The 24,052-nt window shown below is 51.6% G+C and overlaps 1 protein-coding gene across 3 annotated transcripts; it reads left to right on the forward strand.

The window, feature by feature from the left end:
* The first annotated feature begins 625 nt into the window (after positions 1 to 625).
* On the forward strand, positions 626 to 14,356 carry SAXO4 (stabilizer of axonemal microtubules 4). 3 transcript variants are annotated; one of them, XM_019485262.2, is made up of 14 exons: positions 626 to 753; positions 3,177 to 3,315; positions 3,981 to 4,098; positions 4,350 to 4,503; positions 7,001 to 7,132; positions 7,833 to 7,896; positions 10,278 to 10,366; positions 10,920 to 10,979; positions 11,697 to 11,765; positions 11,874 to 12,005; positions 12,119 to 12,213; positions 12,754 to 12,918; positions 13,006 to 13,093; positions 13,474 to 14,356. In XM_019485262.2, the coding sequence occupies exons 2-13, from the start codon at positions 3,210 to 3,212 to the stop codon at positions 13,091 to 13,093; spliced, it is 1,272 nt and encodes a 423-aa protein (XP_019340807.1). In that variant the 5' UTR covers positions 626 to 753; positions 3,177 to 3,209; the 3' UTR covers positions 13,474 to 14,356. The 3 variants fall into 3 exon arrangements, with proteins under 3 accessions (XP_019340807.1, XP_006274164.1, XP_019340808.1); XM_006274102.4 differs by having other exon boundaries at positions 14,127 to 14,356; XM_019485263.2 differs by lacking the exon at positions 7,001 to 7,132 and having other exon boundaries at positions 13,006 to 14,356.
* The last annotated feature ends 9,696 nt before the right edge of the window (positions 14,357 to 24,052 follow it).

A 24,052-nucleotide genomic window follows, 5' to 3' on the forward strand; every position in this document is an offset into this window, starting at 1 on the left:
TAGCGCTCAATCCAGCCATGCAGAGCTGGGCAGAGACAGCACAGGGCTTGATCCTGGTGTGTGGGGCCCAGTTCAGCCTGCGGACTGGCCCTGCACCACTCATTTGGTCTGCATGGCCAAAAGATTGAGCACCACTGGACAAGAGTCAAAGGATTATTACCAGTCAACTGTTCTGTCCAGGACTAACCGCTGGGTGTCGCTGCCCTCCCAAATACTGAAAGAGGTAGTTTAAACCTGCCCCAGCTTGCTGGGAGATAGCACAGACTGGCACAGCCACAGTGTGCTCTCTTGGCCATGTTTCCTTGAGCTGCTCATCCTCCCTCCCTTGCTTGGCCTGTCTAACGTACTCTCCCTCTTGCTGTGGTCTGGGCCCCACTAGCCCCTCTCCTTGTCACTGCTCCTCAAGTGCATGGGAAACGATGGCAGCAGATGTGTGACCATGGGCCCTGTCCAAGCTGTGTACAAGGCTGGGGATCCTTGCGACTCCAGCCCTCACCAAGGGCTTGTACAGTGCTGTAAGATCCTCCCTCAGGCCAGGGCCTCCCCCACTTCTGCAGGAAGCTGTCCTGTTTCCCTTGCTGGTTGCTATGCTTTGGTTGCTAGGATGCATGAGGCTATTGTTCGGGCCTGCACATTCCTCCAGCAGGTTTCTAGCCCCCGCTCAGCCCTGGCTTCTGCAAGGTCCTCTCTAGTGGCCACAGGCCTCTTGTCACTGCACCTGTCACCCAGCAGGAGCAGCATCTCCCAGAGCAGGTAAGGGAGCAGCACGCTTGGGGCAGAGCCAAAGAGCAGCCAGGGGTGGGTTGGGAGTGCAGACTGTTTAGCACAGGTGGGGGAGGTGGGCTTTGGGAGAGCTTCCCACGCTTTCCCTGAGAATTGAAGACTGAATGCCCTGTCCTGGGCACTGATCAGGAGGTCTCAGCCCTGTCCTAGGGGACTGAACCCCACTCCACAGCAATGTGGCTTCTGTGCTGAAAGTGAGCATCGATGGGTTGAATCATCATGGGCTCCTGTACACCTGCGGGGAGACTGCTCCCACACACTATAATTACAACACATTGGAGCAGACTCAATCAATTGTGTCTGGAGTGTGGTACTTACTGCGCTCCAGCAGACTCCAGTGTCACACGTATCAATGTCCCCGTGCTGAAAAATAGCCATGGGGCACTTTAAAGCTGGTTCAATGAACTTTATTTAGTTCAAAGTGCCTCACTGCCGTTTTTCAGCGCAGGGACGCTGATACACGTGATGTACTAGGCACTTTTAATTAGCGTGGCTCTTGGATCTGTACTAAAGTGTCCCCCACCAAAGCACATCTATAAATGCCCCGTGATGCTAGTAATGAGCACTATGATCTTCCAGGGCTACCTGAGCAGCTGTCCTGTGAGGTGACCAGCCATGTATGCTCTACTGTCACATCAGTGCCAGCTTCCTGGGGGGGGCAAAGACCCTGACTTTCCCCTCTCTGGCAAACAGTCCAGTGGCCCTTTGTACATCCCCTTGGCATAGTTGAAAGAAGAGCTGGAGCTGCTCCCTCAGTCTCATGGGTTGGAGCCAAGTTCATGGGGCTGGGAGCAGAGGCCACTGCTGTCCCCAGTACCTCCATGCTGCACTCCACAATTGGCTCATTCAGACCTACCCCTAACTCCCTTCAGGTTCAGGAGGAAACATTTCTTCTGTGACCCATGCACAAGCATCTGCCTGACTCTTCAGGCTGCCAGACACATGCTCTCCAAGAGGCGGGAAGGTCACCCTTCCTTTAAGACCATTGACTCTGAAACTTAACGATGACACAGATGACAATATTGTTTCATTGCTATTTTCAGCTAATAAGAAAGAAGATAATAGGACTGTGAGCCCCTTAGGGCAGGTATTGTCTCTGTTCTGTGTTGGTACAGTGCTGGCACACACCCGGGCATTTAGACACTGGTATTACAACCACTAACTGTAGAGAACTACTAAGTAGCCAGATTTCAGATTGGTGCCATGAATGTGTGAGTGGGGCTTGGGTTGGGGGTGAGGCCTGAAAAAGCACTACCCCTTCTCTTTTCTGCCCTAGGGCTGGGAGTTGGGTTTGTGTCCTTGTAGAAAGCCCCTGAGGTCTCTCTGTGGTGACAGGGAGGTGAAGGACTGAGGTGGTGTAGCAGTCCCTTCTCTGGTTCTGGAGTTTGTGGGTGCTCCTTCTCTGTCCAAGCACAGTGCCCATGCCCCCCCCCCCCCCCCCCCATGCTGAGATGCTCCATGAATACCACTTTTGTACTGGGGTGTATTTAAGAGTATGTGTGGGGGAGCAAGTCCTTCTCCCTCCCTCCGCCTGCACATCTGTACCGTGCTGGGCCAGAAATCTCCTAGTCAAGATAGAAAGGAAGAAGGCCTTTTTGCCCCACATGAAGGCTGTTTGCAGATACCCAGAACTCTTCTAGGCTGGAGCAGCCTTTCCATACAGAGGAAAAGCTGCCAGCTGGCATCCATCCTGCAAGGGAGTAAATTCTCCAGTCCTGGGAAGGGCAGGTGGTGGGGAGTGAGGGGTCTGCTGTGGGAACCCTTTTCTCAAGGGCAACAGGTTCAGGGAGGTCTATGATGGGGGCCACAGGAAGCCTTTAGCTGGTGGAGGTGGGGTAGAACCTCAGGGAGGCTTGCCTGGAGGAGGTAAGGGATCTAGGATGGCTGTGACTGCAGGTCAGACTGGGAGCTGGAGCAGAGGAAGCTTAGGGGAGAGAGGCAGAGGTCCAGGGGGAAGTGCCTAGGCAGGGCCACTTATCAGTGCTCCATGTGGCTTTTAGCCATTGGGCTCTCAGGGGTTCCCCATAACTTCTGGACCCCAGCAGTTCCTGGAGAGCCGCCCTGGCAGAATTAGAGCTATGGCATGTGCTTTTGTGGCTCTGGGACCTCCTGACCTTTGGAAAGGTTGGCTTCCCTGGGGTCCTGTGGGTCTGCATGCCCTGGTATGTGTCTGGGGCCAGTTCCTGTGCTTGCTGACCTTCCAGGGCTCAGAGCAGGGCTTTCTCCCTGCCCCTGCTCTGACATCACAATGCCAGAGGTATGACCTCATGCTCTGTTGCCAGGGAAATGCTAGACGAGCAGCTGGGCTGACCAAGCACAGCTTTCCCTAGGCAGAGCCTGTTTGCTAGTGCCTATGCTCAGCTGCACGTTGTCCTCTGTCTCCGTCACTGCAGCCTGCACACCAGAGACCCATCCCTCCCCCCAACATGGGGCGCCTACCCCTGGGCAGTGTCTCCCCCTATGTGAAGATGAGCTCTGGAGGGAGCATGGACCCAATGAAATTCTATGCCACCAGCTATGGCACAGCTTACGGTAAGGGCCCCAGGGGAATCATGCTCTCCATGACATGTAGCTGGTGTGGCTGTGACAGGTAGGGAATAAACCCATGCTGGTACCCTGGTGTGTAATGTGAACGTCCTCCCTTGAATCTCCAGGACTCCCTAGAGGAGCCATCCATCCACTGTCGAAGGCCACAGGGCCAAACCTAGTGGGGGAGGGTCCTTCATGTAGGTGTCCAGAGAACAACCTAATGGCACTTCACTCCCACAAGACACCTTAGGGACCAGGAGCAGGGCCATTTCCTCAGCTAAGTCCCTCTGCCTCCCACAGTGACCCAGTAAGCCCTGAATCACCTTCATAGCATCCATTGGCTTGGTCCTACCCCTGCCCTCGCAACTGGCACAGCCCTTTGGCATGAGTGCTGTCTGTTCTTCTTTTGCCTCTGGGACCCAGAGTAGGAGTCTGATAGTCTGCTCCAACCTTCAGATCCAGGGCACTTGGGTTCAGTGCCTGGTGAAAACAGCTACCCAGGGGCCATCACCAATGGGAGGCTGGGAATTGTCCTGACAAAGTGAATCCTTTCCAGGGCATAAGGAGCACAGGAGGCCTCTCCAGGCATAGGCAAGTTCCCCCTCACTCTCTGTAGACACTTCTTTCTTAGGTAAGTAATGTCTGCCTTTCCCCCCTGTGATGAGCAGGTCAGGAGAAGTTCCATCCTCGTGTCGGATGCCATTTGGGAACTGGGTACAAATCCAATTACCCGCCTGTTGTCTACTACAAGTCCAGCCTGGACAGAGTGGATAACCCAGCCATGGGGTAGGTAGCTTTCCTGTACACTGAGGAAGGGAGTGGGGCAGGGCAGGGCAGGGCTCAGACCTGTGTGGACACTTTCCCATGGCCTGTATCTCCCATGGGGACAGTCATCTCATCCAGACATAACCTAGGTGTATCCTAGGACCAGCGCCCTGCACTCTGAGATGGGCTTGTCTGGCTAGAGATAGGACTGCGGCCAGAGTGTGGGCCATAGCTCAGGACATTGTGTGTTTGTGCTCTGCCTCCTGCTCCAGGCTTCTCCTGCGGGATAACTATGAGTCAGTGACCACCCAGCACTTCCGTCCCCTCCAGGTGCCTGATGGCAAGTGCCCACTGCCTTGGAGCGTCCACCAGGCAGGGAGTGGGTTTGTTCGGGAGAAGCCCATTTCCTGTCCCACTGTCAAAGCAGTAAGTGTCCCATGAATGGCTCTGCAGTGAGCCCCTTAACCACGCACAGAGAATGCAACTGAACTTTCTCCTCTGCACAGAGTTGAACTTGAATCTGTAGTTGCTCCGTGGATTTGGGGCTGCAGAGATGACATTTTTCCAGGCAAGAGTGGGTGCTTTATTACATAAAGTTTATCTTGGGGCTGCAGAAGTTAAAAGGACTATGTAGGCTTTAACCCTTTAATAGCTGCACACAGTGTAACCCTTTTGATTTATTAGCTCTGTGCCACAAGGGAAGTAGAACTTTCCTCCTGTGCTTCCCCTGCTGTGTGTCTCAGACTTACTGGCTTTTTGTCCTCTGCTTGTACAGCTCCTGGTGCTATTTGGGTCCTGCTCCATGATGGTTGCTTCTGGGTGCTCAGTGCAATTAATCATATGCTCTAATGCTTTCTGCTATGCTCTAATGAAGTGGCAATGAGATGGCTAAAGGAGCTAATTACTCCTCATGATTTTATTTAGCCTTGCAGCAGCACTGGCAGTCCCCAGCCAGGCTGGACTGGATGATGTTAGGTGCTCTATATACATGATCTATTCTCGGTGTTTATATGTTCCCCATTCCCACAGCATCTGATATTCCCACAGCCCCTCACACTCTTAATTGTATTTATCCTCCTAGCACTGCTGCAATTGTCCATACCATTGTCCCTCTTGTACAGATAGGGAAGCCAAAGCACGGAGCAGTTTGGGGTACATTGTTGCTATAGAGTTGGCTGGACCTCTTACTTGATTTTGGGCCCAATCCCCACCCCACATCCACACATAGAACCTCTTGACCTCAGGTCTGTGTTGTTTGCAACTCAGGCAAGCTGATCTGTCTGAAACCTGAGTGAGGCTTGTATTTGTATTGGTAATCCATATGCTTTGCAGGGAGAAGACAGACCAAAATACTTGTATGCTGATAGTTCTCCACACCTTCCCACAATTCCCCTCTGCTTTCCAAAGGGCCAGCAAGTTTTTCCTATAATGACCTGGGAAAAGGACCATAGAGCAATCCAGCTCACTGCAAAGCACTATGGGAATATACTCCTAGAAGTCATACTGATGAAAGAGAAAACCAAGGGTCACAGTAACTTGAGTAGGGCTCTGCAGGGTGACTGCTGCCCCAGCCTAGTCCAATATGGATTTCAATCACCTGGGTTAACTCTGTGGTGTGGACACAGTTTTTGTGATTGTCCCGCAGACTGTGTCCAGAATAACAGGGAGCTGATCCCTGGTCTTCCAAATCATGGACTGGTACCCTAGCTGCTAGACCAGGGGTCAGCAACCCCTGGCACACGTGCCAAGCATGGCACACAAGGCCATCTTGCTCAGCACACCACTGCCAGCCCAGGCTCTAAGCAGCTGCTGCCAGTAAAGGAGCCCAGGCTGCTCCCAGCAGGCAGCTGGGAGGCTGCAAGCCCTGCTGCAAGCAGACCGGGCTCCATGGGCTGGCTGCAGCTGGAAGGCTGCAAACAGCTGCTCCGGGCTCCAGCATGTTGGCACTTCGGCACCTTCCAAGGTAGACACTGTGGGTTTTTTGGCACTCCGGCCAAAAAACATTGCCTACCCTTGCGCTAGACCATGTAAGCATAATAGTCCCTGCCCCGGGGAGCTTACAGCTTATGTAGACAAAAGAGAGGCAGATGAGACAGACAGGTCAGCTGTGGGGCAATTAAAAATAATATTCATACAGTGTATCTGTTCTTAGCTCAGTAGTAGCAGTAACCACAGCCTTCCTGCCCATGAAGCTTGTTGGGTGCAATTTGGGTGAAGGGAGGATTGAGAAAGGGCCAGCAAGTTATAACCCACATTTTCTGCACAAAGTGGTGAGAGATCCCTGAAGCTATCCTGGGGTCCAGAGATCTTTCATGCACTGCATTCTCCTTTCAACAAGCAGACTCCATTGGTGTCTGGGTCGCTTTGTCTCAGCAGTGACTCCAGCTTTGCAATGATGAGGTGACAGCTAGGTGGCCTGCATGAAATAAACGCTATATGGTGGCCCAACTAGCCAGCTGAGGCATATATAGGCAGCCTCAGCAGGGATGTCAGGGACAGGGTCTGTTCTGCCTTTTCACCTCTGGAGGGAGCTTGGTGAGAGTGGTGGGGGGAACATCAGAGTGTGGGATACTCATACTGCAAGCTGTGAGGCCTCCAGTCTCTAGGGCTATTGGTTTAACACATACAGGCATGCACACAGTCATGCAGGCACTGCCACCTCCCTTCTAGGTCAACCCTCTCCACTCCTAACACCCGGGGGGGGAGGGCAGGGGATGGAATGGTGCCTGCTGCCTTCTAAATCAAAGGCCAATACAAGCCATTTCTTCCATAAGCACTGTCCTTGCCCTTGCCTCTCTATTTGTTTGCCTTCCCCTTGAGGAGTGAGGAGCTCAGTGGGGCCTGTGCAGCCTCACCTGTCTCTGCTGCTGGGGGACCTGGCTGTGTGTCACCCCAGGAACAAGCAGATGGGCTCATTCTGCAGGTGAAGAAAGTCCACTTTGATACGCGAGAAGAGGGTGGGCCACAAGGCATAGCAGGGCTGGAGCCCAGACATGCCCCCATCCTCCACACGCTGCAGGGGAAAGGCTCAGTCGACAGAGAGAATGCCAGACATGTGAGTGGGGCTCTCTTGGACACCAAGAGCAATGGGGGATGGAAGGGGGTGGGGAGGGGAGTCATTTCAGATTCATCCTGGGCACTGCAACACAGCCCAGGCACATGAGTGCTGGAGTGGAGGAGGAGAAGGATTGTGTCTGGCTCCTACCGCTGCCCAGGGGATGCAGAAATGCTACAGGCAAGTACCAGCAAGTACCATTGTGCCCTGGCCCATCGTGGCAGTGGCATGAAGGGGTTGGCTCCGAGTGAGTCCCTGGCTAGCACTGAATGCAAGAAACCCGGTGAGATCACATCTGGTCCAGGGCACAATGTGGCAACATGAGCAACTGGAGCATGGGACACCTGAGGAGAAACCAGAGCCCCAGTAAGGGGCATGCACTGAGGGACAGTGTCACATGCGGAATGCCAAAAGGTGAGGCCATGTGCCCTCTCATTGCCAAGCAGACAAGGACCCTGAGTCTGGGAGCATGGGCTCAGGACTTATTGTATTAGGTGTCAGAGCGGGTGTTTATCCTATTCCTGCTCCTCACTCCTGACCTGGGGCCTGGGAAAGGCCAGGGGAAGAACCTGACCTGGCTGAACCTCATCTGTCTTCTGACTCCCCAGCCTGAAGTCTCTAGCCTCCAAGCAGTAGGAAACAGTCTCCTATCTGGGTGCACTCATATTGGGGTTTGCTCACTCTCTGCTGCTCTTTGCAGGGACCTCACTACATGTCCACAGAGTATAACTCCAAGTTCCGCTTTGAGATGCCCAGGCAGCCAGGTACTGTCTTTCCCTTTGCACCTCCTGAACATCACCCCACAGGAGTCCACACATGTACTCCTCAGCATTCTATCTGTATCCATACTACCTTCTCCTTCTTCCGTCTTGTGTGCTGAGTGGCACCAGGCCTGGCCGGGGCGTGAATAAAAGACTTGGATCCTGCAGGTGGGGAGTGAGGGCTCAGTAGAGGCACTTGGTAAAGAAGCAACCCCCCACCTGGGTGCTATAGGCACTGTGCTGCTGAAGGATGGAGTTGCTTTTTAGCTTAGTCACTAAACCAAGATCCTGGTTGCTTGTGGTTTTTGCAGACCCTCTGGCACTTTGAAACTATCCTGATCAAATTCCTGTTCAGTTGTTTACCTTTTTCCTTCCTAAATTCCCTCTATTTCAGTCGACTACACTCTTCCTCTGCACGTTCCATCCTAATGTTGCTACAAGCTGCTAAACAGCTGCCCCAGAGGTGGCTACATTTCAGTAATGGGGAAAGTGATTTTTAGTATGTCTGGGAATCCCTATGATCTGTTTGGCTGGAAAGCTCAGTGTGAATTGTCAGATGACTTGTTATCCTTCGGCTGCAGCCCACCTCTGCCTTCTGTGAGCACAGAATCCTGGCCTTCTAGCTTTAAGGGGTGGTTAAACTCCCTAGTGGGTATATTCAGGAAATGGGGCAGGGGTGCTACTGGAACTCCTGTCAGAGAGTGACCTCCAGTTGAACTTCCTATTGGCTAGAAGTGCCTGGGAATGGTGATAAGTATTTGCCTCTATGTCTCCCTAACCTGGGCTTGCGGGGGGATTCTGGACTTCCCTCTGAATTGTCACTAAGCAGTATCTCAGGTACAGAGAGCCCCAACCAGTTCCCCACTCTGTGCTAACATAGGCTTTGGTCCTTGCAGTCCCTTTCAGTCCCACGTAGAACCAACCCTGAGAGCAGCGGCAGGGAACATCAGGGCCTGGGTTCCACCTGCGGCTGTCTTCATTATCTGCATTGTCACCAGGCAGCATCATGTGCTGCTGCTCCTTGAAGCAGTAGAGGAGTGCTCAGCATTATCTGTGATCTTAGCTACCCACGGGCCATCTTGAGAGCTTCCAACCCCCTCCACCCCCCTGCATGTATTCTTTTCAAGGCCATCAGGCTCGGTTTATGTGTGTGTGTTGTTCCTTGTAATGATTGTTTTTCTCTCTGATGTTCCCAGCTCCTGTGTACTCTACCTTTTTTGTTCAGCCATTAGCACAGTTGTAGTGTGCGCTAAGGTCCCCACCTCCATCTCTTCCCTGCTTCTGGTACCCTAGCTAACGAGGTTAGGGTCAGCACTGAGATGGCAATATATGCTGCAGTCATATAGTGTACATGTACCTATGATGCCCATGTCACTCAAGGTGTGGACAGATGACATATTTACACCAGTGTCCGGTGTCATTTGCACTGTTTTTATGCACAGATGTAAATTTCCCTGGGATCCTGATTGGACAAATGCACAGTTGTTCCAGGGCAGCAGCATGCAGTAGGCAGTTGCCAGCAGGTAGCAAAAGAACAGATAATGGCCACTTTGTGGTGGGCAAAGGTTACTCTGGAGTAAGCTATAAACTAGTGGTTCCCAACCTTTTTAGACTCAAGGCACTCATTAGACTTGAGGCACCCCTTGGAAAATGCCATCTCTTCTTACTCTTCACTGATTTTTTGACTGCAGGAAAATACTAGGGCAGTTCTTCTGTTGCAAAGAACTCAGAAAGCCTACAACAGAGCAGAATGTTTATGACACTATGGCTTCCTATTTGACATCTTTGGGTTTATCTTGTGAATCATATTTGTGCACCTAACAGTGCTAACACTGTGTGGCACCCTGCGGAAACCTTGAAAGGATCTCAAGGCTATGGCGCCTTGGTTGCGAATCACTGCTATAGACTAACAGAACATACTGGTGTAAATTATATCAGTCTAATTTTTCCCTTTTGCAGGGTAACTCTACATTGGACTTGAGTAAATTACTCTGGTGTAGGGCTGTGTAATGTGCATCCGATACTTTTTTACATTTCTGTAAATGCTGATTAAATTATCAGAGTAAAAGGGTTGTGTGACAGGGACCTCATGTTTACACTTGTGTGTGTCTCTGCCTCCTTATCGTGATGGGACTGTATGGAGATTTGGGAGTTGGCTGCAGTCCCAGACAGCAGAAATAGTCTTTTAGCTGCAGCCATAAAGCTGCATAGTTTTAGTATCAGGATTTTAGTTGTCAGTTTAATTCCTGAGATGCATGAATTTAGGAGGCCTAGATGTATTGCCTGTTGTTCAACGTTGTTGGTGTCAGTCTGCACTATAGAAATATAAGCAACCAAATGTTTCTCCTGTCCCTTCCATTCTTCCCATGCCCACCTCTGTATAGATTTCCTACAAAGGAAGACCATTGGAGTCAAGGAGGAGACAGGATTCACTGAGGAGGTCCGCCGGAACCTCATTGTACCACAGCCACTGGTGAGTGCTCGTGGCCCTGGTTCTTGCCACAAAAGCAAGCTCCCCCCATGGCTTCCTCTGTGCTGGGCTGAGTGGAGTACAGCACCCTCTTTGTGTCCTAGTACAATCCAGCCATGAAGCTAAAACTTGCCCAGGAGTTGGATGGGGCAGCCATCCAGCCTTTGGGTTTTCCAGAAGTTTGACTGGTGCAACCTCCCATCTGCCATCTTATTCTCCCCCTCCCTGAGGGGGAGCTGTAGTAAGGCTTGGGGCTGCTGTGCCCAGTCAGGATTACCACTGAACCTCTGCCAAAGCAGCAGCCAGTTGGGGTCTCGCCTCTTACATGCAGTCACCCCACAACTCTCACTGCTTCCTCTATATGGGGAGGTCTCCTTCCTCATAGCCTGGGCCCCCATGTCTGCTTTATACACTGGCAGAGTCTTCAAAGTCACAAAGGATTGTCGTTCAGGTCCCATGGGAACAAACTGCCTGGGCCTGGGTCATCCTTCTTAGGGAACCTCAGGCTCAATTGTGCTCAGGAAAGATGTCTCACTGCCTGGTATCTTTGTTACAGAGGAGTCAGCCTGGCATCAGCATCACCAAGACAGACTTCTTACCCTCTACAATCCCCCACGTAAGAAGGGCAGGGCCAGAGGCAGGAGGCTGTGAGTGGGGGAGATTTCATAGACATTAGGGCTGGAAGGGACCTTGGAAGATCATCGAGATGGGAAGTGTGAAGGGAGGAGAAGGGGAAGTTTGATGGCAAGTATTGGGAAGAGGGCTACAAGTGTCCCCCAGACACCAAGGGGGAAAAGTGTGGCAGGGGGTCACACACACAGGCAAGGATGTGATGGAAGGAGGGAGATGTGAGTTGTGTCATTCAGTCATAAGGAGTAGTGGAAGGCACAGTGGAGGCTCACTGAAATGCAGAGGAGTGAGTGACTCATAGATGGGTGTGTCAATGGAGAGCCTGATCCGGTTCCCATAGACACTTTTGGGAATGGAAGGCATGCTGTGGGGGAGGAGGGTGGCAGGAATGCACAGTGACATGGAAGTGACTGAGGATAGTGTGTGTGGGAGGGTGTTGCCCAGGCACAGAGGGTATTGTGTCAGGGTCTTCTCTGGGTCAGGCCCCCAGCACTGTTATTGGAGGAGCCTGGAGCCCTGGAGGGGTGGCTGAACCCCAGTGCTGTGGGTTTAGATGTACTCTGCAGTGCTATGCCTGGCTGTGACCCCCCCACAGCCTGGAGAATGATGGTGGTGGGGCAGGGGGGAGGTAGGGGGCTGGTGTCTTCTGCCTGCTGGACACTGCACAGCTGGCCTTGCCTTTGCTTTGTCTCATTCCTGCCAGGGTGATGAATTCCTACCTGTGCTAGCAAAAGGCTCCAAGCGGGAGACAGGATTCAGTCAGGGTGCCACAGTGAGTGATTCCCTACTTGGTCTCTCCATCCTACCTACAACCCCTCCCCATGCCTCCACTCCAACCTGTGATTGTGTCTCACTCACCTGATTCTCTCATACCCTCTAGGACCCAAAGGGATCAGTGCCCTCTCTAAGGGTGGAGGACTCTGGTCCCCTTAGCCATTCCCATTTCCAGGGGCTCCAGAGGCCTCTGCAGACCCAGACCAAGTTGCTGGGCCGGGAGTACGTGGGAAAAAAGGTGAGTAACTGTGTGAGTGCAGATGTGGCTTGAGCCCCTTGCAGTCACCCCTGGCCCCTCAGGCCTGGCCAGCTCTGCCCTGCTTAACCCAGCTGTGTCACCTTCCCTCACAGGAGCCTTCAGGGTTCAGTATCAACAATGGCAAGTATGTGACACCTCCTTATGACCCGGACATGCCCAACCAGTACCTGACCAGCTACAACTCCATGTGAGTGTGAAGCACTGACACTGCTCTCCCCAAGGGAGACCTCTACACCTGTCTCCCCTCTACTGTCTGGCTCTGGGAGACCTTTCCTCACCTTCCCTTATGCTGTGCCTTCATGGGGAGCCCTTACCTCCTCCACACACACTTCCAGGGGAGAGCTCTCCCCTGGTTCCACTCCTGTCTCTGAAGGGTGCTGTTCCCTGACCCCCCTCCATCATTGCCTCACTCCAAAAGAACTGTCTCTGGCTTCCTCCCACTCCCTCTGAGGTCAGCTCCTCTGGCTCTTTCTGTCCAGCTGTTCTCTTTAGGGAAGCTCTTCCCTGGGCTCTTCTGCTCCTGGGAGGCTTCCTTTCCCTTCATGCACCTGACTTTGCATGTCTCTTGTTTTGGTGGGAGGTGGTGATATGTCTCTTTTCTATACTCTGGGGTAGGGGAGCTGCCCACACAGCTCCACAGTGTTTGTATGTGTAAGGGGGTGGTTTTCAAGGAGGAAACAGACCCAGCAGAATGGGACATTCATTGCTGCTCTTTGATCTCGGGCAGGTTTTACGAGAAGATGCTGAAGGGGGTAGACAGAGAAGGATGGACCCGGGGAGGGATCCAGCCCCAGCAGCCAGGTGGCTTCACCACTAACAACCACGTCACTGACCTGGGCAGCGACCCCAATGCCACGGAGACCCTGAGACGAGTCCATCCCCACGTTGGCAGGTACCATTCCCTAGCTGGGTGCTTCTCCCTCATGCTGCCTCTTTGCCCTCTTCTCCTTTTTGTGATAATTCCCATTTCTATGCCCAGGGTAATCACAACAGTGGACCCATTTTATCGTGATAGCCCTCATGACCACCGTTTCTCAGCTCTTCACCAAACTGCGGTACCTGAGTAGGTAAGAGACATGTAGCAGTGTGGGAATGAGGAGGAATGGGGTGCTTAGCAAGGACCTGTGAGCTCTCAGCCCTGGGGCCCATGTGGGGCCTGGGTCAGGCACTGCCATTTGGAGGAAAATTGTCCAGGGACCCTTCCTTATCAAGGACTTAATTCAGAGGCAGAGCCTACAGCTTTCCCCTCAATCCTGGACCCTAATGATCAGTGGGAAGCAAAATGGTTGTAGCAAAGGCTGCCATTCCCCACTCCGACCTCCCCTGGTCTTTAAGAGGGGCATTGTGAATTCCTTAGGGCTATTTTGCCCTCTCCATTCCACTCTGGGAACTTGTCTTTGCCTGGCTTCATTGATTTTTGTTTCACTTAATCTTTGCTTCCTTGCAGATTGGTGCCAGAGGGCTGCGATTCCCCTCTGAGGCAGGGGACTTGGTGGGGAGGACTCCCCACTGGGAGTGGAGACTCAGGGGCCAGGGTCCCCTGTGGAAGCAAGGAGCTCTGGGGCTGGGATTCCCCCACTGAGGCAAGAGATTCCCAATTGGCTTTATTTTTCCAAGGGCACCAAGAGAAATAATGGAGCAGTGAAGCCCAGTGGCTCCTCTCAACACTGCAGGCCTAGATGGACAGACAGGGGCAGCCCTGCACTGCCACCCCTTTTGTCACTTCCCCTTTGTTGGCTCAGTGTTGGTAACCCATTAGGGCTTGCTCTTCTTTCGATGGGTCAGTAGGGCAGCCTGGCTCCCCCTCTAACTGCATGTAATTCCTCTTCCCCAACCCCCATGCCTCCATGCTCCCATTTCCTGGAGGACCCAGATTTTACATCTGAAACAGCAGAGTTACTAGTGGTTACCTGAGAGCCAGCAGAGGAGGCCGAGGTCTGACAGCTGGGGAGGAGATTCTGCACCTAGAGCCATTCGTGGTGTAATGCCTCAGCATTCACTAAGAGCATTCCTCTCTGACCCTTGGGGTAAATCCAGGCCGCTGCTTTGGCTCCAGCTGAATTGCTTCCAGCTCAGACCCCCTTCCTTTCTTGTTCACAGCTTGAGCTCCACACCAGTGTTTGCAGCTGTAGGACTGATGCTACCTGACTCAGATGCCCCTGTGCAGTAATAACACCCCGTGCCTTTTGAGTCCGATGGACAAGCTGATCCTTCTACTATAAAAGGAACCCTGCTTGACTGAGCTGCAAAACTGTCTTCTCCTGGGGGTTGGGTAACAGCAAAGGGAGGAGGCAGTGGCGTAGAAGAGGTTAATAGATAGTATAAGACAGCCCTGTGTTTCTGCCTGGTTCTGTTCTATTGCACAGCTGCATACACACTGCATTTCCATGCCCTCTTTTGATCAAGTGATTGATCCCCTCCCCAGCTCTAACATGTGGTAGCTAGATCCTCACATTCTCAGCCTAACCTAGATTCATGCACGCATTACCTGAGGAAAATGAATGCAGACAGGAAGGTGGCCTGTTCTCCTACACCTCCTGCTGGGTGTAAGACACACATGCAGCAGGGTGTCCTTCCACCATCAGGGTGTAAAGCACATCCCAGCAGGATATCCATGCACCAGCACAGTATGAGGTACATGCACAGTGGGATAGCCAGGCAACCAGCACAGTGTGAGGCACACATATTACAGGTGTGGTGTGTTGTTTGCACACACTCATACGCTCTAGGATTTCCACACTCCATGCATGATGTGTGGTATGTGCACACATATACATTGTAGGGTGTCCACATCCCCAGTGCAGCATGAAACAAGAACACAGCAGTGTGACATAGGATGAAGGCCTCTCTTTCCCTGCTCAATGTCCTACTGACCGCTCACCTCCTATGAATTTAATACACCTCCTCTCTACCTCTGTCCTCAGGCTCAATTTTCTCCCCTCATCTGATGCTTGCTATGATATGTCTGCACTCTTTCCAGCTCTCATGTTTCTCTCTGAAGGAAGACTTTCCTTTCCTTGTGAATGTTTCATGAGCTGGTACAAGGGCTACAGTGGCTTTGAGAACAAGCACTCACTGAATAGGCCTCATGTTGCACCTAACACTACCTGGCTGCAGCTCACTCTTTCAGCCTGTGGACACCTGATCTCTCACTTTCCCTGGAGTGGGGAGGCTGGCTGGGGTGTGTTATTTTACCCACCAATTTTGCTACATTGCAATTTCACTGGTCATGGTAGCCTTGCAGCCTCACCCATAACACTTGGATAATAAGGAAAAGTGTGAGTGGTGTTATCTCCAGGAGGAGCCTGGATATACACAACCAATGTTGTGTTCTCCTCCTGGGACCAATATAGCTTAGTTTTCACACCCCAGGTACCCAGATTCCTGCAGTCCCTCTTTCTCTAGATTCATGCCCTTTGCGGACTGCCAGCCTGCTATCCCATCCCTCACTTTTGACATCACTCAGCTGACTATATGACCTTTACTCCTTTCCTCTCTCTTCATAAATCAGTCTTTCCAGCACATTTGTATTTCTGATGTTATGCTTCTCTTATCTCCTGTGTTAATGCCTCGCTGAGAATGTAGACCCCTGAACCTACAAAGTTTTGGGTGGAATGTCAGCAAAATGATATAGATGAAGAAACTAGTGCACAGAGAGGTGAAGTGACATGCCCAAGGCCATGCAGGAGTGGCAAAGCTGTGAGTACAACCCAGATCTCTCTAATCCCAGTCCAATGCTCTTCCTTTGCCTACATGGTTCCAAATTACACCAACTTTTTATTTTTGCTGCCCATTCTGAAATGCTGTTTCATAGGACTACAAAGCAATCTCTGTCTTGGATTTACTGCTCCTGGCATCTTTCCTTCCAACTGAGTGCTGTCCATAAGATTATATTTCTCCAGATGGATTAACTGCTTTCCCAAGATGAATCTCATTCTGTTTGCTTGCATTAGCTTATAGTGGGGGATCTGCCAGCATGTATGGGGGCGTGAATGTGTGCATGTTTGTGTGTACACCTGCGCATTCTGCTATGGCTAATGATGATGCTGTTGGTGACGGATCACTGCTTCCTGGCCGTCCGTAGCATGGAGCAGGAGCTGCCATCCTCACGTGAATGGAGCAGATGGGTGTGGAATAGAAACGTATGCTGGCTGTTGATTTAATCTCAGAGAAGAAAGATACGGCTGTGCATAGCACTGAAAAAAAAATCTCTGTTACCTTTACAACCATCTGGAGCGAGAGTCATTCAGAAGGAGTGTTACTCATGACAACGATATATAAAGGACCGAGGAGTTGGTACCAAAATAGCTAGCTTAGAGAGGCAGCCACAGAGCACATGGGATAAGGAGAGAGCTGGAAGGGGCTGGATCAAAGCAGGCTGGTCAGGGAGAGCATGGAGGAGTTCTGAGTTCCTCGTGGCTCAACAATTTTTGGCATGGCCAGGAGTTAAGTCCCTACTCTGACGCCCATTGAAATTAACAGAGAGACGGCTGTCGACTTCTCTAGGCACTGGATGGTGTCCTCAGGAAGGAACAGTGTCTCCTAAAGCACAAATTTGGGAGGTGTTGTTGTGCCTGCACACATACATCTATGTACCACACATATGCATGTACAGATATGGGTGATTCAGTGTTGGTCATGTGACAGATATGTCATAAGTGAGCATGCTTTATATTTCCGTCTTGTGCATAAAGGATTAATGCCTGAACGCTTGATACAGACAGGGTAAACTTGGAGTAAACTTGAGCTGCTGCTGCTCCATTTGCTAGATCCACAGAAGAACTGGGAAAGATGGTACGCTTTCACCACTACCGTCTTAGCCTGTGCTTACATCCTTGTAATCAGTCATATCGAGGGTGGCTGCAGTGTGGGGTACTGGCGGGCAACCTGGCGAGGCAGTTGGTTCTCCCTCTCTGCATTCTTTCCTGCATTTAAACATTGGGCCTGGTTGCTTATTGGCAGGCCCAGCTTGACGATGTTTCTGGGTCTGAGTTTCAGAGGGTCTAAGTACCCACAACCCCAAACGAAATCAGTAGGAGTTGAGGGGGTCATCCTATGGGTAGGGTTCTTTGGCTGCTTCATACTGGGCAGGTGGATGCAATTTCTGTTTTTTCCATGGATACCTTCTCTGACCTGGAGCAAATCATTTGATGCAAAATCGGCAGTTCGCTCCTTGGTGCCTCCAACTTGGATTTTGGTATACTTAAAAATTAGGCACCTGGTTTCAAAGAAACAAGGTTAAGTGTCAGGCCCTCATGAGGACAGTTAGGATTCTTCAAACTGCTTGGAAACTGAGCAGAGTCATTTGGAGCCTGGCACTAGAAAATGCTATGCACAGGTTTGTCTGAACTCCTTGTTGCTTTCCAGAGCCTCAGCATCACTGTCTACTCAGGATCCAAAGCCAGGTGGTGGGGGATGATGATCATTTACATCATAGCCCAGTAGCTATTCACCAGGGAAGTGGGAGTTATAGGCCTTTGTGGGGTTATAGGCCGCTGTTTTGCAACACAGGTACTTAAATTCCATCTAATTCCTGTGTAGGTACCCTTTTTACCAGTCTGGATCCAGTCCTGGATCTGTCAGTGCCTCAGGTTTCTCTGTGATCACTGGAGATATTAACCCTTCCTTTGTCTAGTTAGAGCAGTGGACACCAACCAGTGGATCTCGATTCACCTGTAGATCTCAAAGCCTCTTGCAGTAGATCTTGGAGCCTCTTGGAGTTGATCCGAGGCACTGGGGTCAGGGGCTGAATACCCACGTGCATGCACGTGCACGTGTACGCCCCAGCCCAGCAGGTATGTGTGTGGGGGAGGGAATGGGCAGGGGTAGATTGAGGCCCCCGCGGTGAGGGACCGTGCCACAGAGGCAGAAGCTGGGGTAAATTGAGTGGGACCCCAGCTGGGTGGGACTTACCTGCTGGGGAAGCATGCCCCCAAATAATTTTTTCGCCCTCTGCCTCAATCTGTCCCCTCCCCCACCCCCCTTTTGCCCCATTATGCACATTTATGTCCTCTATTTACCTTCAAGAGAAAAATAGAGGACATACAGACGTCCAATTTTGTATCAGTAGAGGACAACCGGACTGTCCTCTATGATGGCCACCCTAGTTGGCGCCCCTTCACTTTGGCACCTGGGGCTTGCCCCCCCTTTCTATGGTACTGTCCTTCCCTAATTTGAGCCCTTCTGCTTGTCACTTAGCCTTCCCTTTTTTGCTTATCTCCTCACATTTCCTATGGCCCCTCTCAAAGGACCTTATGGCACCTGGGGGTGCCCCGGCACCGGGGTTGAGAATCATTGGGTTTAGAGACTGGGAGGGCTAATGGGTTTGTCACGAGGTGGTTAGTGTCCGTCCACATGGGTTTGTGCGCAACGCTGGCTTTAATGGGGCTCCTCTAGAGCTGCTGCTCTTATCACGTGGTTGGTGACGGGATTATACGGAGGCACGAGGCTCCCTGCCTCCCTCTGGCTGCGCGAATGGGCAATGGCGGGTGCTGCCTCGTGCCCCCTGGAGCAAGGGGCCCGCCTCAGTGGAACGTTGGGGCTGGAACATTCTGTGGCAGTTGGGATTGGCAGTTGGAGGGGAAAGGGGTCAGCGAGGGAGCAGCAGAGGGGCTTCTCCTTGCAGGAGGACAGCAGGGCTCTGGGGAGCGCGTGAAGGGGGATAGGGCCAGGGACGTGGCTGAGGGGAAGGGACCGAGCGAGACAAAGCCCAGCTCCTGGGCAGAAGGGGGAGCAGGGAGAGGGAGAAAAGAAAGCAGGCTGGGAAAGCCTGCCTGACAAGGCTATTCCCTCTCCCTGTAAGGCTGTATCACATGTGTCCTGTACTGTTCTGTTAGCGATCACATTTGATGCAACAAGATGTGAGGCATTTGAAGTTAGGGCCTTTCCTATCAGGAAAGCATGAACACTGCATGCTCCTGGAGGCTGGGGGGCACAGTGAGCTCCTGCAGGCGGCGGTGGCAGGAGTGTTGTGGCAGCAAGCTGGGAGCCCCTGCAGGTGGCCGCAGCGCTGTCGGCAGCGGGGGGCAGGGTGCGTGGCAAGTGCTGACCAGAGGTCGGCAACCACCCACAGACGCTGCTGGCAGTGTCAGCAGCGGCTAGTGGCAATTGCGGACCGCCCGCAGATGCTGCTGGCAGCGTCGGTGGTGGAGGTGGTGAGCGGCAACCACCTGCAGGCGCCGCCGACATTGTCTCCCTTTTTGCACCGCAGCCGTGTGCACCCCCTACACATCGCCAATGCAGGACAAGGATGCCCATCTGCAGTTGTGCAGAAACACATCAAGACAGATGTTTACGTCTTCCTCCCTTTGGCAAAACCTCCTGTGTCAGAGGGCCTTCCTTGGTCTATAGTTTGAAAAACTTCTCTTGACATCAGTGGCAGACAAGGTTCTTTGGGTAAAACTGATACCTTCTATTAGACCAACTCAGAAAGTTGGAAAAATTCTTCTTTGCAAGCATTCGGGTACAAACACCTTTCCTCAGCCTGACAAAAGGTGTTTGTACCCAAAAGCTTGCAAAGAAGAATTTTTCCAACTATTGGAGTTGGTCTAATAAAAGATATGGGATTTGCCCAAAGAACCTTGTCTGCTTATGTCCTTAGACCAACACAGCTACAACCTACACCCTTGACATCAGTGGGAACTTTGGCTGGATGGGGCAGCCCATAGACCAGAGAAGGGCAAAATATGGCCCACAGGCCTAATCTGGACCACCAAGGGATTCTGTCTGGCCCATTGTGGGTCCCTTGGCCCCGCCTGGCCAAGGGACGCTCGAGACAGCCTGGGCTGTGGTGCATGCGCTGATCCCACCATCCTCGGGTGCAGAGATGCTGTCTAGTGCAGCCTGCCCCATCCCAGAGCCACCTCTGGGACACACCAGGATCTGTAGTCCACAGGGCTGCAGGGTGGGGGCAGCTTGGTGGTTGGACTTGGCTTCCTGGCAGCCCCCACCTGGGAGCAGATGTGTGTCCTGCTGCCACTGCTGCAGCCAGACCTGGCCCGGCTGCATCCCAGCCTGCCCGCCCCACACTCACAGCCAGGGGCACTGGACAGAGCAGGCATGTGAGGTCTCCATGGAGACACACCCAGGACCTCTACAGGCAGGGTGTGCTCATCTGGGCAGATGGGATGGAGCCACAAACAGGTGGGGAGTGGCATTCAGGAGTGGGATAGGTGGGCGGGTGGGATCTCCATGGAGGCCAGCCTGGGACCCCTCTGGGTGGGGAGTGGCATCTGGGAGCAGGGCGGGCAGGTGGGGCTGAGGCCAGCATTGTGGAGTGGTGACAGCACAGGGCCGGGGCCTGGAGCCCAGGGCAGAGCCGCGATCCACCCCCAATATGTCTCTGCCCACAATCCTGGCCCTGCACTATCACTGCCCCACGATCCCAGTCCTGGCAATTCCCACCTGTCCCACTCCTGGACATCATTCCCCACCTGCCTGTGGCCCCATCCTGTCTGCCCAGCTGAGTGTGTCCTGCCTGTGGGGGACCTGTGCTGGGGCCAGATAGGATCAATTGCTCCCTCCTGGCCCCAAGCCCCCCAGCCTGCAACAGCTCACCTAAACTTCTTAAGTGGCCCTCCAGCCCAAATAATTGCCCACCCTTGTCTTAAATGATCTGTGAAAGATTGTCATTTGGACATCAGCCACTGGAGGGCTGTCCAAGTATAAATTTTGGAGCAAGATCTTTTGGATGATGCAGCTGATTTGAAATGGCAACTAAGGCAAGAGAGAAGCTAGGGACAAAAAGTCTGGCAGAATGAGTAAGAGTCAGTGAAGGGGCAGTTGTTGAATGGCACACGTCATTTTTCTTGGGTTGAGGCAAGAGCAAAGATAAAGGCAGACAGAGGCTTAGATGTCCCATTAGCTATGGTGACTGATCAGGGTCTTGGTTCTACCCATAGTCCTCTTTTGTGATAATGAAGTCCCCTAACTGGTATCCTCTGGGGTTACTAAACACTGTTGCCAACTGAGAATGAGGCAGACTGGCTTCTCTGCTGTACCACTAGGAATGGTATTAGGAACATAAAAAATGAGGAGGTGGAAACATTTCCTTGGACAGAACCTGGATACAGGAGAGGAGACAGGATTTGGTCACTGAAGATGAATGAGACACTAGGGAAGAACATGTAAGTGAGAAGAAAAAAGGACTGAGACAGCGAAGAACTGAGAATGACAAGGAAGGCACTAAAGAAAAGGCCAGCTGGTGTACATCAACATAATTCATTGACTTAATTGACTCTGTCTGAGCACCAGCTCAGGAGCCTCCCTAATTTTTAACAGAAATACCAGCTTCCTAGGAGAGGTATTTTGCTGCATTCTCAAAAAGCAGTAAACCCAAAGTTCACACCAGGGCAGTTAAAAATCTGACATCTCCAAAGGGAAAAGAATGCTTTGCTCTCTGAAAGAAATGAGGGTGGGATACTCTGAAGTTTACTGAATGTCACACCAGATACCTGTGAATTTGTGTGCGTGCATTGGTATTTGTGGTGTGTGTAGGCCTTCAGGGGCCAGGTTGGGGGGGAAGCATGTCTGAACCTCATCAGAAGAGAAATGTAGTATATCTGTTCCGTACATACTTGTGCTGGGTCTTTAAGCATGTGTACATGTATGCATATGTATCTTTATGTGTACTGATGAATGGTGAGTATATTGCTGACCTCAGTATTTGTGTGGGGCTCTAAATTCACTGTGGACATGTGTGCTTTTTGTGTGCATATTTGTGCACAACTCTTGTATGTGCCTGTGTGTTGGTGTATGCACATTTGTCCAACAGCCTTGGAGTGAGTTCATATAGTATATATACAGGTCTACCCAGGCAGCCAGAGTTTGCATTCAGGAAGGTATGTAAGCTAAGTCTGTGTGTGTGTGTGTGTGTGTGTGTGTGTGTGTGTGTGTGTAGGAACATATATTAGCTTAGTGGGTGGTGGGGAAGGTACATAAGCTCTGTGTGTATGGAGGAACATATGTAAGGTAAGTGTGTGTGTGTAAGCTTAGTGTGTGTGTCGCAGAAGGTATGTAAGTTTAGTGTGTGTGTTTATGGAGGAACGTATGTAAGATTAGTGTGTGTGTGTGTGTGTGTGGAGGAAGGCACATAAGCTTAGTGTGCGTGTGTGTATGGAGGAAGGTATGTAGCTTTGTGTGTGTGTGCGCGCATGTGTGTGTGTGGAAGGTACGTAAGGTTAGTTTGGGTGGGTGGGTGGGTGGGTGGAGGAAGGTACATAAGCTTAGTGTGTTTCATAGTTTTTAGGGGCTGGAAGAAGAGACCTTACAGATCATCGGGTCCAGCCCCCCTACACTTGGGCAGGAAAGACCACTGGGGGTCAGATGACCCCAGAAAGGTGAGTATCAAGACACTTTTTAAAGAACACCAGGGTGGGTGACTACCACCTCTCGGGGGAGCCTGTTCCAAACCCTCAGTAAAGAAGATTTTTCTTACATCAAGTCTGAAGTGATCTTCAGTCAGCTTGTGCCCATTATTTCTAGTCCTCCCCTGGGGGGCCTTGGTGAATAGTTGCTCCCCCAGACCCTGATGTATTCCCCTGATATACTTATAGGCTGCCACCAAATCCCCTCTGAGTCTTCTCTTCTCCAGGCTGAACAGTCCCAAGTCTTTCAGCCTCTCCTCATATGACCTGATGTCTAGGCCTCTAATCATGTGTGTAGCCCTCCTTTGGACTCTCTCGAACTTCTCCACATCCTTCCTGAAGCGCAGCACCCAGAACTGGACGCAGTACTCCAGCTGCAGTCTCACCAAGGCTGAGTAGAGCAGGAGGATGATGATGTCCTTAGCCTTGCTTGAGATGCCTCGGTAGATGCATGCCAGTATTTGATTTGCTCTGCCAGCTATGGCATCACATTGGTGGCTCATGTTCATTTTGTTGTTTATCACAACACCCAGGTCTTGTTCAGTTGTGGTGCTGGCAAGTGAAGCACTGCCAAGCCTGTAAGTGTGTTGCGGATTATTTCTCCCCAGATGGAGCACTTTGCATTTCTCTGTATTAAACTACATCAGGTTGAGGTCTGCCCACCTCACAAGCCTGTCCAGGTCGTCCTGTATTGCCAGCCTGTCCTGGAGTATGACCATGCTTTCCCATAGTTTGGGGTCGTCAATGAACTTTGCCAGCTCACTTTTAATACCCAAATCCAAATCATAGATGAACATGTTGAAAAGCACTGGTCCGAGTAGTGAGCCCTGACGGATGCCACTGGTCACCTCCTGCCATGATGACTCAGTCCTGTCTATCAGTACTCTCTGGGTCCTACCACGGAGCCCGTTACCTAGCCACTGGACCATAAAGTACTTGAGGCTGCATTTTTCCAATTTAACCATGAAGCCATCATGGGCGACCAGGTCAAAGCCCTTTTTGAAATCCAAGTATATGACATCAACCTCATTTCCCCTATCCAGGTGGTGAGTTACCTGATTGTAGAAGGAGATGAGGTTGGTCTGGCATGACCTGCTCATAATGAAGCCATGTTGGTTATCCTTCAGAATGCTACCTTCTGTTAGCAGTGGACTCTTTGGTAATTTTTTCCTGGATTTTACCCAGGAATGAAGTCAAACTGATTGGCCTGTAATTCCCAGGGTCCTCCTTTCTCCGTTTCTTAAAGATAGGAACCACAGTGGCCTTTTTTCAGTCTTCTGGAACCTCTCCTAAGCACCACAAAACTTTAAATAACTTAGCTATAGGTTGCACGATGACATTGGCCAGTTCTTTTAGCACTCTTGGGTGTAGTTCATCTGGTCCTGCTGACTTGTAGATATTTAGTCTTTGCAGGTGGTTCCCCCACAAGATCTACACCAACTATGGGAGGGTGGTTGCTCACACCATGACCATCCTATATCCTGTCAAGCAGGGTAACACCCTTGGATGGTGGAATACTGACATGAAGTATTCATTCACGAGTTCGGTTTTGTCCTGGGTGTTGGTTATCAGCCATCCCATTTCAGTCATCAGGAGCCCTATGCTTTCCTTATTTTTTCTCCTAAAGAAAGACTTTTTGTTGCCCTTGATTTTGGTGGCCAG

Source organism: Alligator mississippiensis, chromosome 2 (assembly GCF_030867095.1).
Source record: "Alligator mississippiensis isolate rAllMis1 chromosome 2, rAllMis1, whole genome shotgun sequence".
NCBI lineage: Eukaryota > Metazoa > Chordata > Crocodylia > Alligatoridae > Alligator > Alligator mississippiensis.